General features: G+C 49.1%; 1 protein-coding gene across 1 annotated transcript in view; it reads left to right on the plus strand.

Moving 5' to 3' along the window:
• Window positions 1-24,493, plus strand: part of CCDC93 (coiled-coil domain containing 93) — a gene marked incomplete at its 5' end in the record, with an annotated part of 100,430 nt that overhangs the window by 6,001 nt on the left and 69,936 nt on the right. Inside the window, 6 exons of the mRNA XM_068264795.1 lie at window positions 15,662-15,773; window positions 17,151-17,249; window positions 17,459-17,515; window positions 21,976-22,076; window positions 22,154-22,180; window positions 23,222-23,258. Coding sequence (XP_068120896.1) covers window positions 15,662-15,773; window positions 17,151-17,249; window positions 17,459-17,515; window positions 21,976-22,076; window positions 22,154-22,180; window positions 23,222-23,258 — 433 coding nt within the window. The remainder of the gene's footprint in view (window positions 1-15,661; window positions 15,774-17,150; window positions 17,250-17,458; window positions 17,516-21,975; window positions 22,077-22,153; window positions 22,181-23,221; window positions 23,259-24,493) is intronic.

Below are 24,493 nucleotides of genomic sequence, written 5' to 3' on the forward strand. Positions count from 1 at the left end.
TGTGATGGGTGTCCCGGGTGGCTTCTTCAGGGTGCTGTGATGGGTGTCCCGGGTGGCTCCTGCAGGGTGCTGTGATGGGTGTCCCAGGTGGCTCCTGCAGGGTGCTGTGATGGGTGTCCCGGGTGGCTCCTGCAGGGTGCTGTGATGGGTGTCCCGGGTGGCTCCTGCAGGGTGCTGTGATGGGTGTCCCGGGTGGCTCCTGCAGGGTGCTGTGATGGGTGTCCCGGGTGGCTCCTGCAGGGTACTGTGATGGGTGTGCCGAGTGGCTCCTGCAGGGTGCTGTGATGGGTGTCCCGGGTGGCTCCTGCAGGGTGCTGTGATGGGTGTCCCGGGTGACTCCTGCAGGGTGCTGTGATGGGTGTCCCGGGTGACTCCTGCAGGGTGCTGTGATGGATGTCCCGGGTGGCTCCTGCAGGGTGCTGTGATGGGTGTCCCGGGTGGCTCCTGCAGGGTGCTGTGATGGGTGTCCCAAGTGGCTCCTGCAGGGTGCTGTGATGGTGTCCCGGGTGTCTCCTGCAGGGTGCTGTGATGGGTGTCCCGGGTGGCTCCTGCAGGGTGCTGTGATGGGTGTCCCGGGTGGCTCCTGCAGGGTGCTGTGATGGGTGTCCCGGGTGGCTCCTACAGGGTGCTGTGATTGGTGTCCCGGGTGACTCCTGCAGGGTGCTGTGATGGGTGTCCCGGGTGGCTCCTGCAGGGTGCTGTGATGGGTGTCCCGGGTGGCTCCTGCAGGGTGCTGTGATGGGTGTCCCGGGTGGCTCCTGCAGGGTGCTGTGATGGGTGTCCCAGGTGGCTCCTGCAGGGTGCTGTGATGGGTGTCCCGGGTGGCTCCTGCAGGGTGCTGTGATGGGTGTCCCAGGTCGCTCCTGCAGGGTGCTGTGATGGGTGTCCCGGGTGGCTCCTGCAGGGTGCTGTGATGGTTGTCCCGGGTGGCTCCTGCAGGGTGCTGTGATGGGTGTCCCGGGTGGCTCCTGCAGGGTGCTGTGATGGGTGTCCCAGTTGGTGCCTGCAGGGTGCTGTGATGGGTGTCCCGGGTGGCTCCTGCAGGGTGCTGTGATGGGTGTCCCGGGTGGCTCCTGCAGGGTGCTGTGATGGGTGTCCCGGGTGGCTCCTGCAGGGTGCTGTGATGGGTGTCCCGGGTGGCTCCTGCAGGGTGCTGTGATGGGTGTCCCGGGTGGCTCCTGCAGGGTGCTGTGATGGGTGTCCCGGGTGGCTCCTGCATCATACCCATTGTTTATAACTTTATCTGAGATAGAATAATAAATATGTTAAAATACCAGTAATAAAAAAATCACAAGCAATGAAAATAAAAATATGATTACAGTCATAATAACTATAGTAAAACATTGGTAAATATCACCGATATTTTACTACAACTAAACCTAACCCCACTCTCACACAGAACTGTAACGATCGTTGTCAGCACGCAGAGAGAATCTGATCATTGGTGATCTGCAGTATCACCAAGAATACAGATATATACCTGATTATTGATGATCTGCAGAATCACCGATAATACAGATATATTGCTAACCTCTGGACACCTATGTATATGAGTGTTTGGTGTAACAGTAATACTTAGAGAAACACACCTGATGAGCAGGTGATCTTTGGCAGTATAGGCAATACTGCTTTTAGAGAGTACAGGAACCTTCCAGCCGCCTGAGACTCTCCAAGGGGTGGAGTCAGGCTGGAGGTAGGAAGGACCAGAGAGTGAGTGACACCTGAAGGTGGATGTCACTATCTGATCCAGAGACTATCTCTTAAGGGGAGAGATAGCTCTCGAGGTCGGGCAAGCCAGGTCGGCAACACACGGACAGATAAAGTACAAAGACAGAAGGCTGATTCGGTATCCAAGGCAAGCTGGGTTTGGCAACAGAGTATCAGATGTGCGAGGTACCGAATCAGAGATCAGAGGAATAGTCAGGAAAGCAATAAGTCATAACAGATATCAAATAATGCCTAGTCTGGGTGTGAGGTCCGTGGTCTCTACACCCTGGAACTAGTCTGATGTATAACAGAATGATAACACAAGTTCCCTAGTCTGGGTGTGAGGTCCGTGGTCTCTACACCCTGGAACTAGTCTGATGTATAACAGAATGATAACACAAGTTCCCTAGTCTCGGTGTGAGGTCCGTGGTCTCTACACCCTGGAACTAGTCTAACAAATAACAGAATGATAATACAAGTAATCTGACTCAGTGTGAATTCCCAGGTCCTCCTGGTTCAAACACACTGTTGGATCTGATAAGGTCTGAGTGCTTCCACATAGTGTTCGCAACAGCAGACAACTTGTGACTGGCCAGCAGTAACTATATATGGAGTAGTGCTCTCTGGCGCCACCCCTAAGTGATCAACCAATAGTTACCAGCTCTGGGGTCAGCTGATCGGCTTGGTCAGCTGATCCCCCCCGTGCCCACTGTGACAATCCAGCCCCGCGATCCCGTCGAGATCTGCTCCCGTTAGCGTACGCAGGAAGTACGGGCGCAGACGGACAACGAGACCGGTTGCTGGATCGTCAGAGGGAAGAAAGAAAAGGGCGACAGAGCGTGCCAATCCCGTCTAATCTGCTCCCGTTAGCATACGCAGGAAGTACGGTGAACAGACTGACAATAAAGATTGGTCGCGCAGCTGCCGACAATATGTAATGGGACAAACATCCACCAATCCCGTATTACTAGGCCACTGTTGCCATGCAGGTCTCATGCACTAGAGACTGCTGGAGGCAAATTCACTGTGTGCGTAGTAAACGGTTAAGATTGGTTGGAGGTGCCCATACATGTACAATTTTGATTGTATATACAATCTGTAAACTAAAAATATCGATTTCGCGCTGGAAATCGGGTAAATACACTGCCACCACTGTCCGGTTGTATGGAGCGGACAGTCTCCAACGCTATCTTAATACGGTAGCCAGCCCAATCACGTTCAACACGCTCAAGTCACCGTTCGGGGAATAATCACTTCCGACGGCTTAAAGACTGTGAGCAATGTGACGTTACAGAAAGGTTACTGGGTCCCTATATGATGCAATCTCGAATTGTATTTATAATCGAGAAACGAAGTTATCGATTTCGCACAGGAAATCTGGTACTGGCTAATCCTAGAAGGAAGAAACGGTTATTTACAACCTAGCTAGCAAATCAACAATTTATAAGCAAATCATAAAACAATGCGGTAGTATGACTGACTCTTCAGAGGGCAGATTTGTTGTAGCAGCAATCAGATGACCAGAACAGGCACAAGACTGAACGATAAAATCGTTAGTTTATTTCTAAACTACATACACACAGCTTATTTTAGAACAGATTGATTGACAGAGAGAAGGGAAGAAAAGGAACAGAATGTCCGATTATATACAGTTCAAATACAGTTATTGGTAGTCCATGCGGCAATCGCAAGTCTTTGGCGAAAGTCCCAAAATGGCGGTTGCCATGCGGCCAACAGGCCTTTGTTAGAAAGTTCAAAGATGGAGGTTTTGGCCCGGGTCCTTGCGGGCTGCCAGGATGTTACTAGGCATCAGATTGAAGGTAAAGGACCCTGGACTTTTGGATCATGTCAGTTTTGTTCCTCACTGTAGGTGGGAGGAGTTATGACACATACAAGTCCAGCCTTGCAATTTGAATAAGGCAATGCCCCCTTAGGCAGGGAGAGGTTTTGGGCCAATTCATATTTTGCCCGCTCTCAGCATGCCCGTAGGTAATATCAAGAACCCGAATGAATATTCACAATCAGCGTAAGTGTGTGAATCTGCTAATACCAAACACGAGGAGTCTGGATCGCTAACAGCACCGTCCCCCCCTTTCACCTTACTGGCACTGGTTCCGAAAGATCCAGAGGGCTGAAAATCTCTCAGGACCAGTGTCATGTGGAATCTAATAAACTCCGTGAATTTGAGGGAACTGCGATCTTGGGAACACCAGAAATATTACCAAACTGTGCCTATTTATTAAATACAGTTTCTACAGTTTTGCTGAATCTTTGGGTGCCCAGATGGCGTGATAAGGATCATTCCTGTCTCCTTTCAACTCAGGCCACAAGGCAGCTATGTGTCGGACTCCTGCTGGGTCGGTGCCAATCAGGCTGGAGAAAGCTACAATTTATGAGCTTCTGTCAACTGATATCTACCCTTCACCTGATGGATGAGGTCATAAACACCTCAGGGGGTCCCCTGTGCTGGCAGAGAATCTTTTCAACAGGAGGCTAATTAACTGACCATGAAAAGATTTCTCCAGCCCTTTGGCGAAGGGAAAAAAAAGTGTATTTAAACCAAAAACTGTCAGTTTGGTTGGTTTGCGAAGACTAGCGTTCGTAACTCCATGACGCATTCGATATGTCATATCGACGGCGTCACATCTCCCCCCTTTACAAGATTGAGGAAGGAGCTGTTAGCAGGACCTTGACTGAAGCAATACCAACTTGCTACTTGGGCTCATTACAGCGGGGAAGCCTGGGTTCCACATGACCTTGGGGGTTGCCCTTTTTGTGTTGGTCAGTGGTTTAGCCAGGAGGCTACAGGGCTTCGCAAACGTCCTGTAGTATCCCGCTGTTCCCAGAGAGGCCTGTACCTCTGTCATGACAATCTGATCTGCGTCTGGTTCAACGGTCAGATTGTCAGCTAACAGCTGTCCTAGTACCAGGGACGAGTGATCGCAGCGTTGCTCCCAAGTCGGGGGGAACACAGGGATGTCATCCGGGTACGTGACTGTACAACCGTGCTTGCTCTTCCACAGGTCGTTCCACGCTTGGAGAAAGGTGGCTTGGACATTCATCATGCCAAAAGACATCCACATCGAGGCGTTTAAGTCCAAGGGCAGGGTGAATGTGGATTCCAGGCGTGCCTTGGGCACGGTTGGAATCTGCCAGTATCCGTAGCTCCGATCTATGATCGTTAGGTAGTTGGCGGATGCCAGCCAATCCAACAGATCACCGAGGGGAGTCATGGGATACGCATCGGTTATTGGGATGTCGTCCGGCATCCTATAGGCCTCACAGAACATGGTGGTCTGTGAGCTAGAGGATTTGCGGAGGACAGACATCTGTAACATCTCCTCATACTTCATCTTCACTTTTGCTTGCACCTCCGGAGAGGCGCTGTAGGGGATCTGCCATAAGGGCTTGTGAGTCCCCGGGTCCCTTCTGTGAACTGCTGTATCCAGCCCAGGGTTGCTGCGAAGATTTCGCTGTGGGGGCGCAGTGCGCTTCAGCGAGGCCTTCGGGGAGTACGAGAGGTGGGGGGTGACTTTCACATCATCCGCCAATTCTCGTGTGGGAGCTATCAAGCCTGGCAGGGGACCTGTGTCTTCCTGTTCTAATTGGTTGTGCTCTCCCAGAACTAACTGCGTTCTATCTGACTGGGCTTCTAACAGATCCACATGGACCGTGCTTTCACCTGGGGTGTCAGTTACATGGGGAATGGGTTCACTGGAGTAGTTACCATTCTCCCTGTACACCTGTAGTGGAGCTTCCACTGCTGTCGGCTTAGCGGTCTGGCCACTAAGCGCACGCAGGTTGGAGTCGCTCTGTAGTATCCTCACGGATGTGGGACTACAAGTCTCAGCCAGCTGCCTAGTGTGATCTGAGGTCAGCTGCTGAAAATCAAACTCTCTGGGGTCAGAGCTGACAGGAATGCCTGCAGGCTCTGAGCTCAGGTTACCAACAGTACTGTGTGTGTCTGTCTGCACAGGTATACCACAATAAACGTCACCTTTTGGGTAAATTACATCAATATTGACATTGGTCTGGGGGTCAGAGATATCAGGGGAAGTCGAGACTTCTCCAGATAGTCCTGAGTCCGGACTACCGGTGACACTGAAGGCGTCACCCAGCGTACTCTCACAAACATGCACAACATTATCAAAAGCATTTGCATAACATGATATGTCATTTTTAGCATGAGTGTCACCCGCCTGAAAGTCAGAATTGTCAGAGGGAATCCCTGCTGTCAGCTCTGAGTTCATGCGGCTGGCCATAGAGCATGTAATGGCCAAAGAATGTACAGCGTTTCTATCACAATTATCACTGACACATGCAATTTCATTAGTAATAACAGGTGCAGAAAGAGATAAAAGACAGTCAGTTGCTGGTACATATAAATCTGAGGGTACCTCCCGCCCAGTGGCGTTAGGTACAGTAGCAATAGCAGGTAAGGGGTTGACATCTCCCTGTTTTCCCATAGGCTTGTACAGTACCTGGTGGTCAGGGAGTCCTGCTGGGAACTCCTGCATATCAGCAGAAAATTCCGAAGGGCACACAAGCGTGCCTAGATCAGTGCCAAGCACAGGAGGAGAGGGAAACTCAGCAACAGCCCGCTCTGGAAAACCCACCCTCCATCCGGCCTTCTCGGGACCTGGGATAACAGGGTTGTGGTGGTTGGGCCTGACTTCAGTCAGGGTGAGGAGCTTTTGTGGGAGAATATCTTCCTCTGTGGCAAGGTCGGAACAGACCAAGGAAACATCTGCTTCTGGAGCACTGGAGCAAAAGATGATCTGGTCGTTCACTGGAGCACTGTGAAGATTTCCGGAACCGTAGAGCATCTCTGACACGCTGACAGGCTGTGCAGAGGGTGATGCAGGTGACGGATCAGGGTTGCTAGCCATCTTCGGGCTAGGGACTGTCATCCTCTACCTCTTGGGACAGAACTGTATGTGGCCTGTCTTGCCACAAAGATTGCACATGCGAATGGCAGGTGTGTCAGACTGGGATGCAGCAATAGCAGCAGCTGCAGGTCTCAGTGGCACAAAGCTCGCCGGACCAGGAGGAGCGAATGCAGTAGGCTTACCTCCTTCCAAGTCTGGGGACAGTGTTCTGTGACTGTCCAGCACCAGGGTTCTCTGGCTGTCAGGTACAGGAACCTGATGGTACGCCCTCTCAGAGGTGCATACAGGAAAGTCTCGTTCCGTGCCCTCTTCCATGGCAGGAAGTTTAGCTGTGGGGGTCACGGGTAGAGGTTCGCATCTCTCCACCGAAACACATAGTGAAGAGTGCAGAACCCATTGGGTTAGCTGGGCCAACTCCAATTCACGCTGGAGCCGTAGCTCTTTGATCTGGAGATCCCACTGGCGCCGGCGCGCTTGGTGCTCTGCTTCACGCTGGAGCATCCGTTCTCGGAACTCCTGGTACATGCGCAGATCCTCGCCGGTCAGGTTTGCCAACCACTCCGGGGGTATCAGGACTGCGGTGTATGGAGGCATTAAGCAAGGTGGCGACAAGGATTCCATCTCTGGAGTAATGCCACCAGCTCAGCCTTGTTTGTGCTGCAAGCAGAAATGCCGTGCGATCCGCAGAGGGCTTGCAAGTCAGGAACAAACCAATTCTGGTGAAACTGAACTGAATCAGACATTCAGAAGAGAGGAGTACAAGAAAGAGTAGGATATAGCAAAGAAAAAGTTAGGAAATGTAGACCAATCTATTCGCTATCAATGTGTACCGTTTTGTGCCCAGAACTTCGGTTCTGCAAGACAGGATACTTAGCGACCACTGTCTTATTATTCTGGTTGCAAAGACTGAGTTTGTCAGATCTTTGTGCTCTGATTTCCCAAAAGCTGGCTATGCCTGGTTTTGGGGTGTGCTATCACCACCACTGCCCACCAATGTGACAATCCAGCCCCGCGATCCCGTCGAGATCTGCTCCCGTTAGCGTACGCACGAAGTACGGGCGCAGACGGACAACGAGACCGGTTGCTGGATCGTCAGAGGGAAGAAAGAAAAGGGCGACAGAGCGTGCCAATCCCGTCTAATCTGCTCCCGTTAGCATACGCAGGAAGTACGGTGAACAGACTGACAATAAAGATTGGTCGCGCAGCTGCCGACAATATGTAATGGGACAAACATCCACCAATCCCGTATTACTAGGCCACTGTTGCCATGCAGGTCTCATGCACTAGAGACTGCTGGAGGCAAATTCACTGTGTGCGTAGTAAACGGTTAAGATTGGTTGGAGGTGCCCATACATGTACAATTTTGATTGTATATACAATCTGTAAACTAAAAATATCGATTTCGCGCTGGAAATCGGGTAAATACACTGCCACCACTGTCCGGTTGTATGGAGCGGACAGTCTCCAACGCTATCATAATACGGTAGCCAGCCCAATCACGTTCAACACGCTCAAGTCACCGTTCGGGGAATAATCACTTCCGACGGCTTAAAGACTGTGAGCAATGTGACGTTAAAGAAAGGTTACTGGGTCCCTATATGATGCAATCTCGAATTGTATTTATAATCGAGAAACGAAGTTATCGATTTCGCACAGGAAATCTGGTACTAGCTAATCCTAGAAGGAAGAAACGGTTATTTACAACCTAGCTAGCAAATCAACAATTTATAAGCAAATCATAAAACAATGCGGTAGTATGACTGACTCTTCAGAGGGCAGATTCGTTATAGCAGCAATCAGATGACCAGAAAAGGCACACGACTGAACGATAAAATCGTTAGTTTATTTCTAAACTACATACACACAGCTTATTTTAGAACAGATTGATTGACAGAGAGAAGGGAAGAAAAGGAACAGAATGTCCGATTATATACAGTTCAAATACCGTTATTGGTAGTCCATGCGGCAATCGCAAGTCTTTGGCGAAAGTCCCAAAATGGCGGTTGCCATGCGGCCAACAGGCCTTTGTTAGAAAGTTCAAAGATGGAGGTTTTGGCCCGGGTCCTTGCGGGCTGCCAGGATGTTACTAGGCATCAGATTGAAGGTAAAGGACCCTGGACTTTTGGATCATGTCAGTTTTGTTCCTCACTGTAGGTGGGAGGAGTTATGACACATACAAGTCCAGCCTTGCAATTTGAATAAGGCAATGCCCCCTTAGGCAGGGAGAGGTTTTGGGCCAATTCATATTTTGCCCGCTCTCAGCATGCCCGTAGGTAATATCAAGAACCTGAATGAATATTCACAATCAGCGTAAGTGTGTGAATCTGCTAATACCAAACACGAGGAGTCTGGATCGCTAATAGCACCATCCCCCCCTTTCACCTTACTGGCACTGGTTCCGAAAGATCCAGAGGGCTGAAAATCTCTCAGGACCAGTGTCATGTGGAATCTAATAAACTCCGTGAATTTGAGGGAACTGCGATCTTGGGAACACCAGAAATATTACCAAACTGTGCTTATTTATTAAATACAGTTTCTACAGTTTTGCTGAATCTTTGGGTGCCCAGATGGCGTGATAAGGATCATTCCTGTCTCCTTTCAACTCAGGCCACAAGGCAGCTATGTGTCGGACTCCTGCTGGGTCGGTGCCTATCAGGCTGGAGAAAGCTACAATTTATGAGCTTCTGTCAACTGATATCTACCCTTCACCTGATGGATGAGGTCATAAACACCTCAGGGGGTCCCCTGCGCTGGCAGAGAATCTTTTCAACAGGAGGCTAATTAACTGACCATGAAAAGATTTCTCCAGCCCTTTGGCGAAGGGAAAAAAAAGTGTATTTAAACCAAAAACTGTCAGTTTGGTTGGTTTGCGAAGACTAGCGTTCGTAACTCCATGACGCATTCGATATGTCATATCGACGGCGTCACACCCACCATAAAAGTTCTGCCTCTCAGCGCGCGCGCGTATTCCTAAGCCTGTTTGAACTAACAGACTCAGCCACACCAGACACACGCTGCTGCGTGAAAACCGCCGCGCTGGACGAACCAGCTGCCTTGCTGTCAATAAATGCGGCGGCTTTTCCGCGTTCTGCCATGTTACCAGACGCACGCTTCCGCGTGCAAACCGTCGCATTGGACGCGGAATCAGCCGCCTTGCTGTCAGTACACGCGGTGGCTTTTCCGCGTTCTCTCACAGTACCCCCCCCCTGAGGAGTGGATTACAGACATCTCCTTCCCGGCTTTCCAGGATGTTAATTATGGAATTCCCTTTTTAATTCCTCTGCATGCATTCGACATTCTGGCACCCAAGTTCTCTCCTCTATGCCATACCCCTTCTAGTGAACCAGATACTGCACGGAGTTCTGCACAAGCCGGGAGTCCAGAATCTTCTCAATTTCATACTCAGGTTGGTCATCAATCAACACAGGGGGGGGGGGGGGGGGAGCGGAATCCACGTGCACTGCTGGCTTGAGCGAGGACACATGAAATGATCTCACACCTCGCATGCTGGTAGGGAGATTAATGGCATAAGTGACATTATTGATTTTCCTGGTCACTGGAAAAGGACCCACAAATCTAGGACCCAACTTGGGCGACAGTTGCTTCAGAGCCAAATGTCGTGTGGACACCCAGACCAGGTCTCCTGAAAGAAATTCCCACTCTACGGAACGTCTCTTGTCAGCCTGTTTCTTCTGACTCTGAAAAGCCCTCCCCAAATTCCTCTTAACCATTCCCCAAACCTGCTTTAAAGACTTCTGCCAATTCTCCAGGGCTGGAAACGGAGTAGAAGCCACTGGCAATGGGGTGAACTTAGGTGACCTTCCTGTCACCACCTGAAATGGGGAAAATCCTGAGGAGGAGCTTTTCAAATTGTTGTGTGCAAATTCTGCAAACGGCAACAATTTGACCCAGTCGGTTTCAGCATCTGCAACATAACACCTCAGAAATTGTTCCAGAGACTGATTGGTTCTCTCGGTCTGGCCATTGGTCTGTGGGTGGTAGCCTGATGAAAAAGAAAGCTCCATGTCTAACTGATGGCAGAATGCCCTCCAAAACTTGGAAACAAATTGGACTCCCCAATCTGACACTATATTTTCCGGAATGCCATGCAGCCGGAAAATATGCTGGATGAAGAGATCGGCCAATTCCTGGGCCGAGGGGAGTCCTTTCAGGGGGACAAAATGGGCCATCTTACTGAATCGATCGACTACCATCTAAATGACCATCATGCCCTCAGACCTGGGGAGTTCGCCCACAAAATCCATGGACAAATGGGTCCATGGCTCGCTCGGGACTGGTAAGGGCTGCAATGTCCCAACAGGTGCCTGATGGGAGGGTTTGCTCCTAGCACACACTGCACATTCTCTCACATACTCCTTGCAGTCAGTTGCCAATGACGGCCACCAAGCACACCTAGCAATGAGGTCCTGAGTTCTGGTGGCCCCAGGATGCCCAGCATTCTTGTGAGAATGGAACAACTGCAGTATTTGTAGACGAAAAGGCAATGGTACAAACATGACTCCCTCAGGCTTCCCCTCTGGTACATCCTGTTGGAACGGGCCCAACGTCTCTGTCCAGTCCCTCCAGGTCTCAGTGGCGGCCAGAACCACCTTCTGAGGGAGGATGGTTTCTGGGTCTGAGGGCTGTGCTGTCTCGGGCTCAAAACATCTGGATAAGGCATCAGCCTTGATGTTTTTACTACCAGGGGTATACGTGATTACAAATTTGAATCTTGAGAAAAATAATGACCACCGGGCCTGTCGGGGGCTAAGCCTCTTAGCGCCCTCAATGTATTCCAAATTCTTGTGGTCAGTGTAAACAGTAATGGTATGTTCTGCCCCTTCTAGCCAATGTTGCCATTCCTCAAAGGCCAACTTGATGGCTAGAAGTTCCCTATTGCCTATATCGTAGTTTTTCTCTGCGGGTGAAAACCTACGGGAGAAATAGGCACAAGGGTGCAATTTTCCTTGCAAACCAGAACGTTGAGACAGCACAGCCCCTACCCCTACCTCTGAGGCATCTACCTCCACGATAAAGGGATAGGTGATATCAACATGTCTCAAAATGGGTGCAGAACAGAACAATTTCTTCAGAGTGGAGAAAGCATCATAAGCCTCAGGGGACCAGTGGTGAGTATCTGCCCCTTTCTTGGTGAGACTGGTGAGAGGTGAGATCACCGTAGAGTACCCCTTTATGAACCTCCTAGAGTAGTTGGCGAACCCCAGGAACCTCTGAAGCGCCTTCAGTCCTACAGGTTGGGGCCACTCCAAGACAGCTGAAACTTTTCCAGGGTCCATAGAGAGGCCAGAGGTCGAAATTATGTACCCCAGAAAGGCGACAGAGGTCACTTCGAAAATGCACTTCTCCAACTTAGCATACAGCATATTTTGTCTTAATTTCCGTAACACAAACTTAACATGTTTCCTGTGCTCTGAGACGTTGGACGAGAAAATTAGTATGTCGTCTAAATACACCAAGACGAATCTGCGCCTCCGTTCCACCCGGGATAATCTCGACCGACCAATCTGCATTGGTTCTGGTGGAGGTGAAGCGGGTGGAGATGGAACAGATGGAGGTGAAGCGTAGGACACATCTCACATTGTTCCTACCCCGGGTCTGCCTTTGATAACGTAGACGACGATCAACCCTGATTGCTAATGAAATGGCCTCATCGATGGATTTTGGCTCAGGATGACCCAACATTAGCTCTGAGACCGCGTCTGACAGCCCTGACAAAAAAAAAGTCTAGTAGTGCAAATGTACCCCATCTAGCTGAAACTGACCATTTTCTGAATTCAGCTGCTTAAATTTCAACCGGACCCTTGCCCTGCCGCAAAGTTTTGAGTTTCCGCTCAGCGGTGGAAGCAATGTCCGGATCATCGTAAATTATAGCCATGGCTTTAAAAAATGCCTCAACCGAGGCTAAAGCCCCATCCCCAGGCTGGAGATTGTATGCCCAGGTCTGGGAATCCCCTGACAATAGTGTCTTAACCTATTGCGGACCGCCGCAGTATAAATCTACGGCGGGCAGGGGGCGCTGCAGTTCTGACCGGACGTAAACTCTACGTCCCATTGACCGCGCTCCCCTGCCCGTCTCCGCCGCTGTTCCCGCTCGGTCTGCGCGGAAATCCGCTGCCCTGCCGCCTCTATGACGGCAGAGCGCTGTGAGCCGGGCAGGAGCCGTTCCCATTGGCTTACATGGAGTGACAGGGTTAGAAGCTAATGAAAACGGCTCCTGACCGGCGCACAGCGCTCTGACAGCAGAGAGAGCAGCCTGCGGCGGGGACAGAGCGACGTGACCGGCGGGAGCGGCAGAGTTTAGCGGCGATTCGTCGGGAAGCGGCGGTTTACGGGACCAGCACCCTCCAGCCCCCTCTGGTCCTTAAAGAGAATCTGTATTGTTAAAATCGCACAAAAGTAAACATACCAGTGCGTTAGGGGACATCTCCTATTACCCTCTGTCACAATTTCACCGCTCCCCACCGCATTAAAAGTAGTTAAAAACAGTTTTAAAAAGTTTGTTTATAAACAAACAAAATGGCCACCAAAACAGGAAGTAGGTTGATGTACAGTATGTCCACACATAGAAAATACATCCATACACAAGTAGGCTGTATACAGCCTTCCTTTTGAATCTCAAGAGATCATTTGTGTGTTTCTTTCCCCCATGCACTGAAGTTTCAGGCTGCTCTTTTCTTCCTGCAAACAGCTTTGCCCTTGTTTGTAATTCCTCAGTATGTGAAAGCCCAGCCAGCTCAGAGGACGATTTATCCAGCTTGTAAAAGATAAGAGAGAAGAGAGAAGCTGCTCTAATTCTAAATAACACACAGGCAGTGTGCATAGAGGGGCCTGGAAGGGGGAGTTCATAGCAGAACCACAACACTGAAGAACTTGGCAGCCTTCCAGACACAGGCCGACAAGTCTGACAGGGGAAAGATACATTGATTTATTGCAGAGACAGTGATAGTATAAAGTGCTGCAGTAAGCCAGAACACATTAGAATAGCTTTTTGAACTTGTAGGATGATAAAAAACAGGATGCAATTTTTGTTACGGAGTCTCTTTAAGGGGGCAGAGGGTGCTGGTCCAGAAATGGTTAATAAATGTAATTCTTTGTGCTACGGTACCTGAAGAATTAGGTCTCAGCTCAAAGTATGATAACACTCGATTTCTAAAGTTCTGAAAGTCAGATCTGTGGCCAGAAAACCTTTCAGGTACAGACATGCGTATGTCTGTGCTAGGAGGAGATCGCACTGTATCCACAGCCATCTGTAGGGCTTGCGCAGACCCAGACAAGGCATTGATCTGGGTCTGATGGTTGTCCAGCACTTGGATGAAATTTTCCACCGAGGTGGTGAGTACATTCAGACGGCTGCTGAGTGCGTCCATTTGGGTTTGGTCTGCCGTTCTGTAACAATCGGTGTCAGCACACAGAGAGAATCTGATCATTGGTGATCTGCAGTATCACCAAGAATACAGATATATACCTGATTATTGATGATCTGCAGAATCACCAATAATACAGATATATTACTGACCTCTGGACACCGAAGTATATAAGAGTGTATGGTGTAACAGTAATACTTTGAGAAACACACCTGATGAGCAGGTGATCTTTGGCAGTATAGGCAATACTGCTTTTAGAGAGTACAGGAACCTTCCAGCAGCCTGAGACTCTCCAAGGGGTGGAGTCAGGCTGGAGGTAGGAAAGACCAGAAGGTGAGTGACACCTGAAGGTGGATGTCACTATCTGATCTGGAGACTATCTCTTAAGGGGAGAGATAGCTCTCGAGGCCGGGCGAGCCAGGTCGGCAACACACGGACAGACAAAGTACAAAGACAGAAAGCTGATTCGGTATCCAAGGCAAGCAGGGTCTGGCAACGGAATATCAGATATGCAAGGTACCGAATCAGAGTTCAGAGGAGTAGTCAGGAAAGCAATAAGTCATAACAGATATCAAACAATGCCTAGTCTGGGTGTGTGGTCCGTGGTCTCTACACCCTGGAACTAGTCTAATATATAACAGAATGATAATACAAGTAATCTGGCTCAGTGTGAATTCCCAGGTCCTCCTGGTTCAAACACACTGTTGGATCTGACTAAGGTCTGAGTGCTTCCACATAGTGTTCGCAACGGCAGACAACTTGTGACTGGCCAGCAGTAACTATATATGGAGTAGTGCTCTCTGGCGCCACCCCTAAGTGATCAACCAATAGTTACCAGCTCTGGGGTCAGCTGATCGGCTTGGTCAGCTGATCCCCCCCCCCCCGTGCCCACCATAAAAGTTCTGCCTCTCAGCGAGCGTGCGTATTCCTAAGCCTATGTGAACTAACAGACTCAGCCACACAAGACACGCTGCTGCGTGCAAACCGCCGCGCTGGACGCGGAACCAGCCGCCTTGCTGTCAATACATGCGGCAGCTTTTCCGCTTTCTGCCATGTTACCAGACGCACACTTCCGCGTGCAAACCGCCGCATTGGACGCAGAATCAGCCGCCTTGCTGTGAGCACACGCGGCGGCTTTCCCGCGTTCTCACAAGAACCCTCTGTGTACCTATCTCTAACCCTAAGACCCCCCTGGTGGGGCCTAACCCTTCCCAAGGTCTAACCCTGAAACCCCCTTTCTCCGCTGCAAATAACGTTAGTTATTATTACATAATAGAAAAAGCAATACGTTTCTAAGATAATAAAGTTAAAAACAATAATTTATTATATAATTCTCAAAACGATATTTATCGAAATGCTAATTCTGAAAACATAACATTTCATTTGGACGGGCCTGGCGCCGGCTCTTTATCGTACGGACCAATTTCTTCTTTGGCACCAGAGAGCCGATATTGTGCATTACTGCCTATAGGGAGCCAGTCTATTAGCCCCAGGCACCCACATTTCCTGATTCCACCCCGGTTGGTTCTTGGGTTAGTCAGATTGGGGTTTCGGGGACCGGTGGTCCAGGTTGCTCCAGTTCTGGGACAGATGAGCAGATGATTCCTGCAGGAAGCTAGGACAGGTTATTGTTGCACATACTGCCGGCCTCTCTCCTCACTTGTCGGTGTCTGTCTGTAGAGCTCTGACTGAGAAGATCGTGTCTGTTCTGCCCAAGATGAAATGTCCTCACCGATTGGAACCGCACCAGATCCAAGGCCTGGACTTCATCCACATCTTCCCTGTCATCCAGGTCAGTGCATCCCGATATTTCCGGCACCCAGGGCACTGGCCAGGGTTACTGCTAACTTATTTCTTGTTAGTTGGAAGATCATTATGAAAGTATAGTTAGGATTAGGTTAGTGAAATGGTTGCCCCTTCTCAGGGCAAAATGTTATTTTACTGTTCTGTATGTGGTGAGGGTTGGGGAGATATGATATGGGGTAGCAGTGATGATATGGAGACACAGAGCCTCCAGGTATGGATCTGTATGCAGTGAGGGTTGGGGGAGCAGTCATATGGGGTAGCAGTTACGATATGGAGACACAGGGCCTCCAGGTATGGATGTGTATGTGGTGGGGGAGCAGTGATATGGGGTTTCCAGTGATGATATGGAGCCACAGAGGAGTGATGAAATGTCTATTACGGAAACAGAGGAAAATGTCCGCACTCTCACAGGTATAGTCCAAGGGTCTTTATTCACACCAATTTGCACATACAGGGATGGCTGACATGTTTCGGATATAATCCTTACTCATAGCCTAGACACTGACATCTTAGTGGACCATATATACTGGCAGGACCGCCCCGGAGGGCGTGTACTGACACTGCAACAAACTCAAATTAAAGGCACAAGCCTAAAATCCATTAGAGTATATCCAATATACGTTTAAAAAGATAACATGAAATACAGTAACACATTTAGAAAATACAAAAATACAAAAATACAAAAATACAAAACTGTTAATGCGATATCAGTATACAAAGTTAATATCCCACCTGGCATTTAAGCCAGACGGCTCCTTAGTGCCGATCTGTAAAATCCAAAATGCTTCCCTTATTAGTAAGGGAAGCATTTTGGATTTTACAGATCGGCACTAGGGAGCCGTCTGGCTTAAATGCCAGGTGGGATATTAACTTTGTATACTGATATCGTATTAACAGTTTTGTATTTTTGTATTTTTGTATTTTCTAAATGTGTTACTGTATTTCATGTTCTCTTTTTAAACGTATAGTGGATATACTCTAATGGATTTTAGGCTTGTGCCTTTAATTTGAGTTTGTTGCAGTGTCAGTACACGCCCTCCGGGGCGGTCCTGCCAGTATATATAGTCCACTAAGATGTCAGTGTCTAGGCTATGAGTAAGGATTATATCCGAAACATGTCAGCCATCCCTGTATGTGCAAATTGGTGTGAATAAAGACCCTTGGACTATACCTGTGAGAGTGCGGACATTTTCCTCTGTTTCCGTTTTGCCTTCCAATATCCAGCACCTTGTTCCAGGTATCAAAGGTTGAGCGGACTCTTTCTACTATTTGAAATGTCTATTACAATGGAAGAACGTGTCCAGTTAAGTTGATTTTTTTCCTTTTTTTTTAATCTTTCTGCCCCGGCATGCGGGATTGGCAGTGGTTGGTGAAACGTGCCATCGAGACTCGACAAGAGATGGGAGATTACATCCGCTCCTACTCTGTGTCACAGTTCCAGAAGGATCACCAACTACCAGAGGTAGGTACCTCTAGATCACTTATTTTCAAACATGAGGGGTTAGGAGATGGGACACCATAGAGATATATGGCGCCATCATTACTCTCATGCTGGAACTTTCAGGAGAGGCAATGTATGCATCTAACATAAATAAATATTGGGGGCTTTCTGATAACATTCTGGTAGCTGTAGATTACTCCACCCTGGTCTCTTCTTTTTTATCTTCCCAGGATGAAGAGTTTGCTGGCCGGCGGGAAAAGGCCTTGAAGACCCTGACTGAGACCTTTGTGAGTGGATCATCTCTGATAGTGGAATAAATGTGATGCAATTAAGGCTGGAGAATGGAGTGTTCCAGCTGAGGTTATTGAAATTTGGAAGCCCGAATTCACCCATCACCACAGTTCAGCACCCAGGTAAGTGGACAAGATTGGGGGGAGTTCATGTGAGTCAAGTGAAGCGCAAATAAGTGGACTCCCCCCTGGCCCTGTCCACGTCTGGGTACTGAAGTGTGGTGATGGGTCATTTCAGGTTTCCGAATTTCAATAACCCAAATTCAAACACAAACACTACTGGGGATGAGTGGATGGAGGGGATGTTGGTTATAGTCCTCATTGGTCAGTAGACTGTCATTGGGCTGGTGTTGGGTTTCTGTACTCCTTGTTGGTCAGTAGACTGTCATTGGGCTGGTGTTGGGTTTCTGTACTCCTTGTTGGCCAGTAGACTGTCATTGGGCTGGTGTTGGGTGTCTGTACTCCTCGTTGGTTAGTAGACTATCATTGAGCTGGTGTTGGGTTTCTGTATGGCTTGTTGGTCAGTAGACTATCATTGGGCAGGTGTTGGGTGTCTGTACTCCTTGTTGGTCAGTAGACTATCATTGGGCTGGTGTTGGGTTTCTGTACTCCTTGTTGGTCAGTAGACTATCATTGGGCTGGTGTTGGGTGTCTGTACTCCTTGTTGGTCAGTAGACTATCATTGGGCTGGTGTTGGGTTTCTGTACTCCTTGTTGGTCAGTAGACTATCATTGGGCTGGTGTTGGGTTTCTGTATGGCTTGTTGGTCAGTAGACTATCATTGGGCTGGTGTTGGGTGTCTGTACTCCTTGTTGGTCAGTAGACTATCATTGGGCTGGTGTTGGGTTTCTGTACTCCTTGTTGGTCAGTAGACTATCATTGGGCTGGTGTTGGGTTTCTGTATGGCTTGTTGGTCAGTAGACTATCATTGGGCTGGTGTTGGGTTTCTGTAATCCTCATTGGTCAGTAGACTATTATTGGGCTGGTGTTGGGTGTCTGTACTCCTTGTTGGTCAGTAGACTGTCATTGGGCTGGTGTTGGGTGTCTGTACTCCTCGTTGGTTAGTAGACTATCATTGGGCTGGTGTTGGGTTTCTGTATGGCTTGTTGGTCAGTAGACTATCATTGGGCTGGTGTTGGGTGTCTGTACTCCTTGTTGGTCAGTAGACTATCATTGGGTTGGTGTTGGGTTTCTGTACTCCTTGTTGGTCAGTAGACTATCATTGGGCTGGTGTTGGGTGTCTGTACTCCTTGTTGGTCAGTAGACTATCATTGGGCTGGTGTTGGGTTTCTGTAATCCTCATTGGTCAGTAGACTATCATTGGGCTGGTGTTGGATTTCTGTACTCCTTGTTGGTCAGTAGACTATCATTGGGCTGGTGTTGGGTGTCTGTACTCCTTGTTGGTCAGTAGACTATCATTGGGCTGGTGTTGGGTTTCTGTACTCCTTGTTGGTTAGTAGACTGTCATTGGGCTGGTGTTGGGTTTCTGTAATACTCATTGGTCAGTAGACTACTATTGGGCTGGTGTTGGGTTTCTGTACTCCTTGTTGGTCAGTAGACTATCATTGGGCTGGTGTTGGGTTTCTGTAATCCTCATTGGTCAGTAGACTACTATTGGGCTGGTGTTGGGTTTCTGTACTCCTTGTTGGTCAGTAGACTATCATTGGGCTGGTGTTGGGTTTCTGTACTCCTTGTTGGTCAGTAGACTATCATTGGGCTGGTGTTGGGTGTCTGTACTCCTTCATTGGGCTGGTGTTGGGTGTCTGTACTCCTTGTTGGTCAGTAGACTATCATTGGGCTGGTGTTGGGTTTCTGTAATCCTCATTGGTCAGTAGACTACTATTGGGCTGGTGTTGGGTTTCTGTAATCCTCATTGGTCAGTAGACTATCATTGGGCTGGTGTTGGGTTTCTGTACTCCTTGTTGGTCAGTAGACTATCATTGGGCTGGTGTTGGGTTTCTGTACTCCTTGTTGGTCAGTAGACTGTCATTGGGCTGGTGTTGGGTGTCTGTACTCCTTGTTGGTCAGTAGACTGTCATTGGGCTGGTGTTGGATGTCTGTACTCCTTGTTGGTCAGTAGACTATAATTGGGCTGGTGTTGGGTTTCTGTACTCCTTGTTGGTCAGTAGACTATCATTGGGCTGGTGTTGGGTTTCTGTATGGCTTGTTGGTCAGTAGACTATCATTGGGCTGGTGTTGGGTGTCTGTACTCCTTGTTGGTCAGTAGACTATCATTGGGTTGGTGTTGGGTTTCTGTACTCCTTGTTGGTCAGTAGACTATCATTGGGCTGGTGTTGGGTGTCTGTACTCCTTGTTGGTCAGTAGACTATCATTGGGCTGGTGTTGGGTTTCTGTAATCCTCATTGGTCAGTAGACTATCATTGGGCTGGTGTTGGATTTCTGTACTCCTTGTTGGTCAGTAGACTATCATTGGGCTGGTGTTGGGTGTCTGTACTCCTTGTTGGTCAGTAGACTATCATTGGGCTGGTGTTGAGTTTCTCTACTCCTTGTTGGTTAGTAGACTGTCATTGGGCTGGTGTTGGGTTTCTGTAATCCTCATTGGTCAGTAGACTACTATTGGGCTGGTGTTGGGTGTCTGTACTCCTTGTTGGTCAGTAGACTGTCATTGGGCTGGTGTTGGGTTTCTGTACTCCTCGTTGGTCAGTAGACTATCATTGGGCTGGTGTTGGGTTTATGTACTCCTTGTTGGTCAGTAGACTATCATTGGGATGATGTTTCTGTACTCCTTGTTGGTCAGTAGACTATCATTGGGCTGGTGTTGGGTTACTGTACTCCTTGTTGGTCAGTAGACTATCATTGGGCAGGTGTTGGGTGTCTGTACTCCTTGTTGGTCAGTAGACTATCATTGGGCTGGTGTTGGGTGTCTGTACTACTTGTTGGTCAGTAGACTATCATTGGGCTGGTGTTGGTTTTCTGTACTCCTCGTTGGTCAGTAAACTATCATTGGGCTGGTGTTGGGTTTCTGTACTCCTTGTTGGTCAGTAGACTATCATTGGGCTGGTGTTGGGTTACTGTACTCCTTGTTGGTCAGTAGACTGTGATCGGGCTGGTGTTGGGTTTCTGTACTTCTTGTTGGTCAGTAGACTATCATTGGGCTGGTGTTGGGTGTCTGTACTACTTGTTGGTCAGTAGACTATCATTGGGCTGGTGTTGGGTTTCTGTACTCCTTGTTGGTCAGTAGACTGTCATTGGGCTGGTGTTGGGTGTCTGTACTCCTTGTTGGTCAGTAGACTGTCATTGGGCTGGTGTTGGATGTCTGTACTCCTTGTTGGTCAGTAGACTATAATTGGGCTGGTGTTGGGTTTCTGTACTCCTTGTTGGTCAGTAGACTATCATTGGGCTGGTGTTGGGTTTCTGTATGGCTTGTTGGTCAGTAGACTATCATTGGGCTGGTGTTGGGTGTCTGTACTCCTTGTTGGTCAGTAGACTATCATTGGGCTGGTGTTGGGTTTCTGTAATCCTCATTGGTCAGTAGACTATCATTGGGCTGGTGTTGGATTTCTGTACTCCTTGTTGGTCAGTAGACTATCATTGGGCTGGTGTTGGGGTTCTGTACTCCTTGTTGGTCAGTAGACTATCATTGGGCTGGTGTTGGGTTTCTGTACTCCTTGTTGGTTAGTAGACTGTCATTGGGCTGGTGTTGGGTTTCTGTAATCCTCATTGGTCAGTAGACTACTATTGGGCTGGTGTTGGGTGTCTGTACTCCTTGTTGGTCAGTAGACTGTCATTGGGCTGGTGTTGGGTTTATGTACTCCTTGTTGGTCAGTAGACTATCATTGGGCTGGTGTTGGGTGTCTGTACTACTTGTTGGTCAGTAGACTATCATTGGGCTGGTGTTGGTTTTCTGTACTCCTCGTTGGTCAGTAAACTATCATTGGGCTGGTGTTGGGTTACTGTACTCCTTGTTGGTCAGTAGACTGTGATCGGGCTGGTGTTGGGTTTCTGTACTTCTTGTTGGTCAGTAGACTATCATTGGGCTGGTGTTGGGTGTCTGTACTCCTGGTTGGTAAGTAGACTATCATTGGGCTGGTGTTGGGTTTCTGTACTCCTCGTTGGTTAGTAGACTATCATTGGGCTGGTGTTGGGTTTCTGTACTCCTCGTTGGTTAGTAGACTATCATTGGGCTGGTGTTGGGTTTCTGTACTCCTGGATAGTCAGTAGACTGTCAATAGGCTGGTGTTGAGTTTCTGTACTCCTGGTCAGTAGACTATCGTTGGTCTTCACAGCTTGAAGTTAGACCAATCTTAATTGGCAAGCAATGCATTTGATTGGCGTATTTCTGATCGGTATACGTTTGTATCAAAGGCGGAATTGATGGCAGAGAATTTCCATGTGAGAGGCTGGTCTGCCTTCTCCTGATTGGTCAGAACGGTTGCTTAGTAAGTGGCCAGAAGGCGTGGCTACAGACTAGAGATACAAACCTTTCCTCTTCCGCAGGAAATCTACAAGCCGCGCAGGAAGTACAAGAGACAGGAGGGCGCGGCCGAGCTGCCGGACGAGGAGTCCCGCGTACACTCCACACTGCTGGAATACGGCCGGTATGGAGAGCGCTCATTATATTATTCCCTTCCTGTGTGTGCTGCATATCTCAGCCCCATTCTCCACTCTCTTCCAGCTCTCTGTCTGTCCCGCCTCCTCTCCTGTGAGTACGCTGCGATGTGTGATGCCCCCAACACACCCACATGCTGCACACACACTGCACACACAATGCATACGCTGTACACACACTACATACGCTGTACACACACTACATACGCTGTGCGCACACTACATACGCTGTACACACACTACCTACGCTGTGCGCACACTACATACGCTGTACGCACACTACATACGCTGTGCGCACAGTATATATGCTGTGCGCACACTACATATGCTGTGCGCACACTACATATGCTGTGCGCACACTACATATGCTGTGCGCACACTACATACGCTGTGCGCACACTACATACGCTGTGCGCACGCTGTACACACACTGCCTACACTGCATATGCTGTACACACACTACATATCCTATACACACACTGCACACGCCGTACACACACACACACACTACATATCCTGTACACACGCTGCACACGCCGTACACACACACACACACACACACACACACACACACACACACACACACACACACACACACACACACACACACACACACACACACACACACACACACACACACACACACACACACACACACACACACACACACACACTACATATCCTGTACACACACTGCACACGCCGTACACACACACACACACACACACACACACACACTGTACTCACTGTACACACACACACACACACACACACACACACACACACACACACACACACACACACACACACTACATATCCTGTACACACGCTGTACACACACACGCCGCACACACTACATACGCTGTACACGCCACACACATGCTGTACAGCCAGAAATGCACGCGGCTGCATGTGACAGAGACGTTAATTGGTTTCATCCTATCTGTGTTGTGTGACATCTAACATATCCTGTGTGACCTCATTCAGCATGAAGAAGAAGGCGGGCCTTATTGTGATGGGTGTGTCATACTGAAGAGGTGTGGCTTAATGTGACGTGATGGTGTACAATATCTGGCTGTGGTTGTATAATGTGTGGGTATGTGACGCAGGGTAATGGGATCTCTGTCATTTGCAGGAGATACGGATCCAGCAGGCCAGGGAAAGCGGAGCAGGTTGGTGTCATCCATGTCCTCCTCTTCGGTTACTGAGACACTCTGTGCAGCGGAGATGAGACAGCGGGGCCCATATGCCATTCACTTCTCCTGAGTGATCTCCTACCTGATATTATCACACCTTATCAAGACAACGCCCTGTAAAGAGAACCTGTAACAGAGAAAAGTGTACTTACCTCAGGAGGGGGGAGCCCCTGGGGGTACTTAACTTGGGAAGGGGGAGCCCCTGGGGGGGTACTTGCCTCGGGAGGGGGAAGCCCCTTGATACTATGGAGACTTCCCCTGTCCTCCTCCGTCCCCCTGCCGTCTCGCTGGGCCCCTCTGAACAGCGGGGATGTAGATATACACCTTCCCGGCTCCAGTGCAGGCGCAGTATCAGCTCTCGGCTCGGGATCCAGGCGCCTGCGCAGTAGAGCGGGCCTGATTGGGATGGCCTATTTCCGCCTTGGCCCCTCAGTGAGCTGCGCCTGCGCCTGGGGCGGGGGATTTACCCCTGTGCCTGCACCACAGCATGACAAATTGTTGGCTGTGCTTCCTGAGGGGCCCAGCGAGACCACCGCGGGACGGGGAGACCCCGATGGGATTCAGAGGCTTCCGCCATTCGAGGTGAGTACCCCCCAGCAGCACTTTTCTCTGTGAGTCTCTTTAAAGGGAACCCAAGGTGAGAGACATATGGAGGCTATCCTAGTTATTTCCTATTAAACAATACACCTTGCCTGGCAGCCCTGCTGATCCTCTGCCTCTAATACTTTTAGCCTTAGCCCCTGAACAAGCATGCAGCAGATCAGGTGTTCTGAGTCACCTTGGTGTTACTGGACTAGCCATATGCTTGTTCCAGGGATTTATGCCAGAAGATCAGCAGGACTGCCAGGCAACTGGCGTTATTTACAAGGGAATAAATATGGCTGCCTCCTCGGGTTCCAGCAAGCAGTAAGAAAATACAATCGTTTTGGTCATAGTTTTCTAAATACTTTTTGGTATGTTTTATAATTGCACTGTACATACACTGAAAAAAGATTTTTTTTTTTATAGCACCCCTGAAGTGAGAGGGATATGTAAGGATCCGCTCAGCTGGCTGCACAGGCAGACAGCTGTTTGACCATTCCTTATGTCTGAGAGATGCAGGTCTCTGGAAAAGAGACCTGGCTTCATCTTGCAACTTTCAGAGTTGCTTTGCTGAGGGATTTGCATACATGCAAACTGTCCAGCTGTCTCCTTTGAAGGCTTTGCTGGTC

Source organism: Hyperolius riggenbachi, unplaced genomic scaffold (assembly GCF_040937935.1).
Source record: "Hyperolius riggenbachi isolate aHypRig1 unplaced genomic scaffold, aHypRig1.pri scaffold_155, whole genome shotgun sequence".
NCBI classification, from domain to species: Eukaryota; Metazoa; Chordata; class Amphibia; order Anura; family Hyperoliidae; genus Hyperolius; species Hyperolius riggenbachi.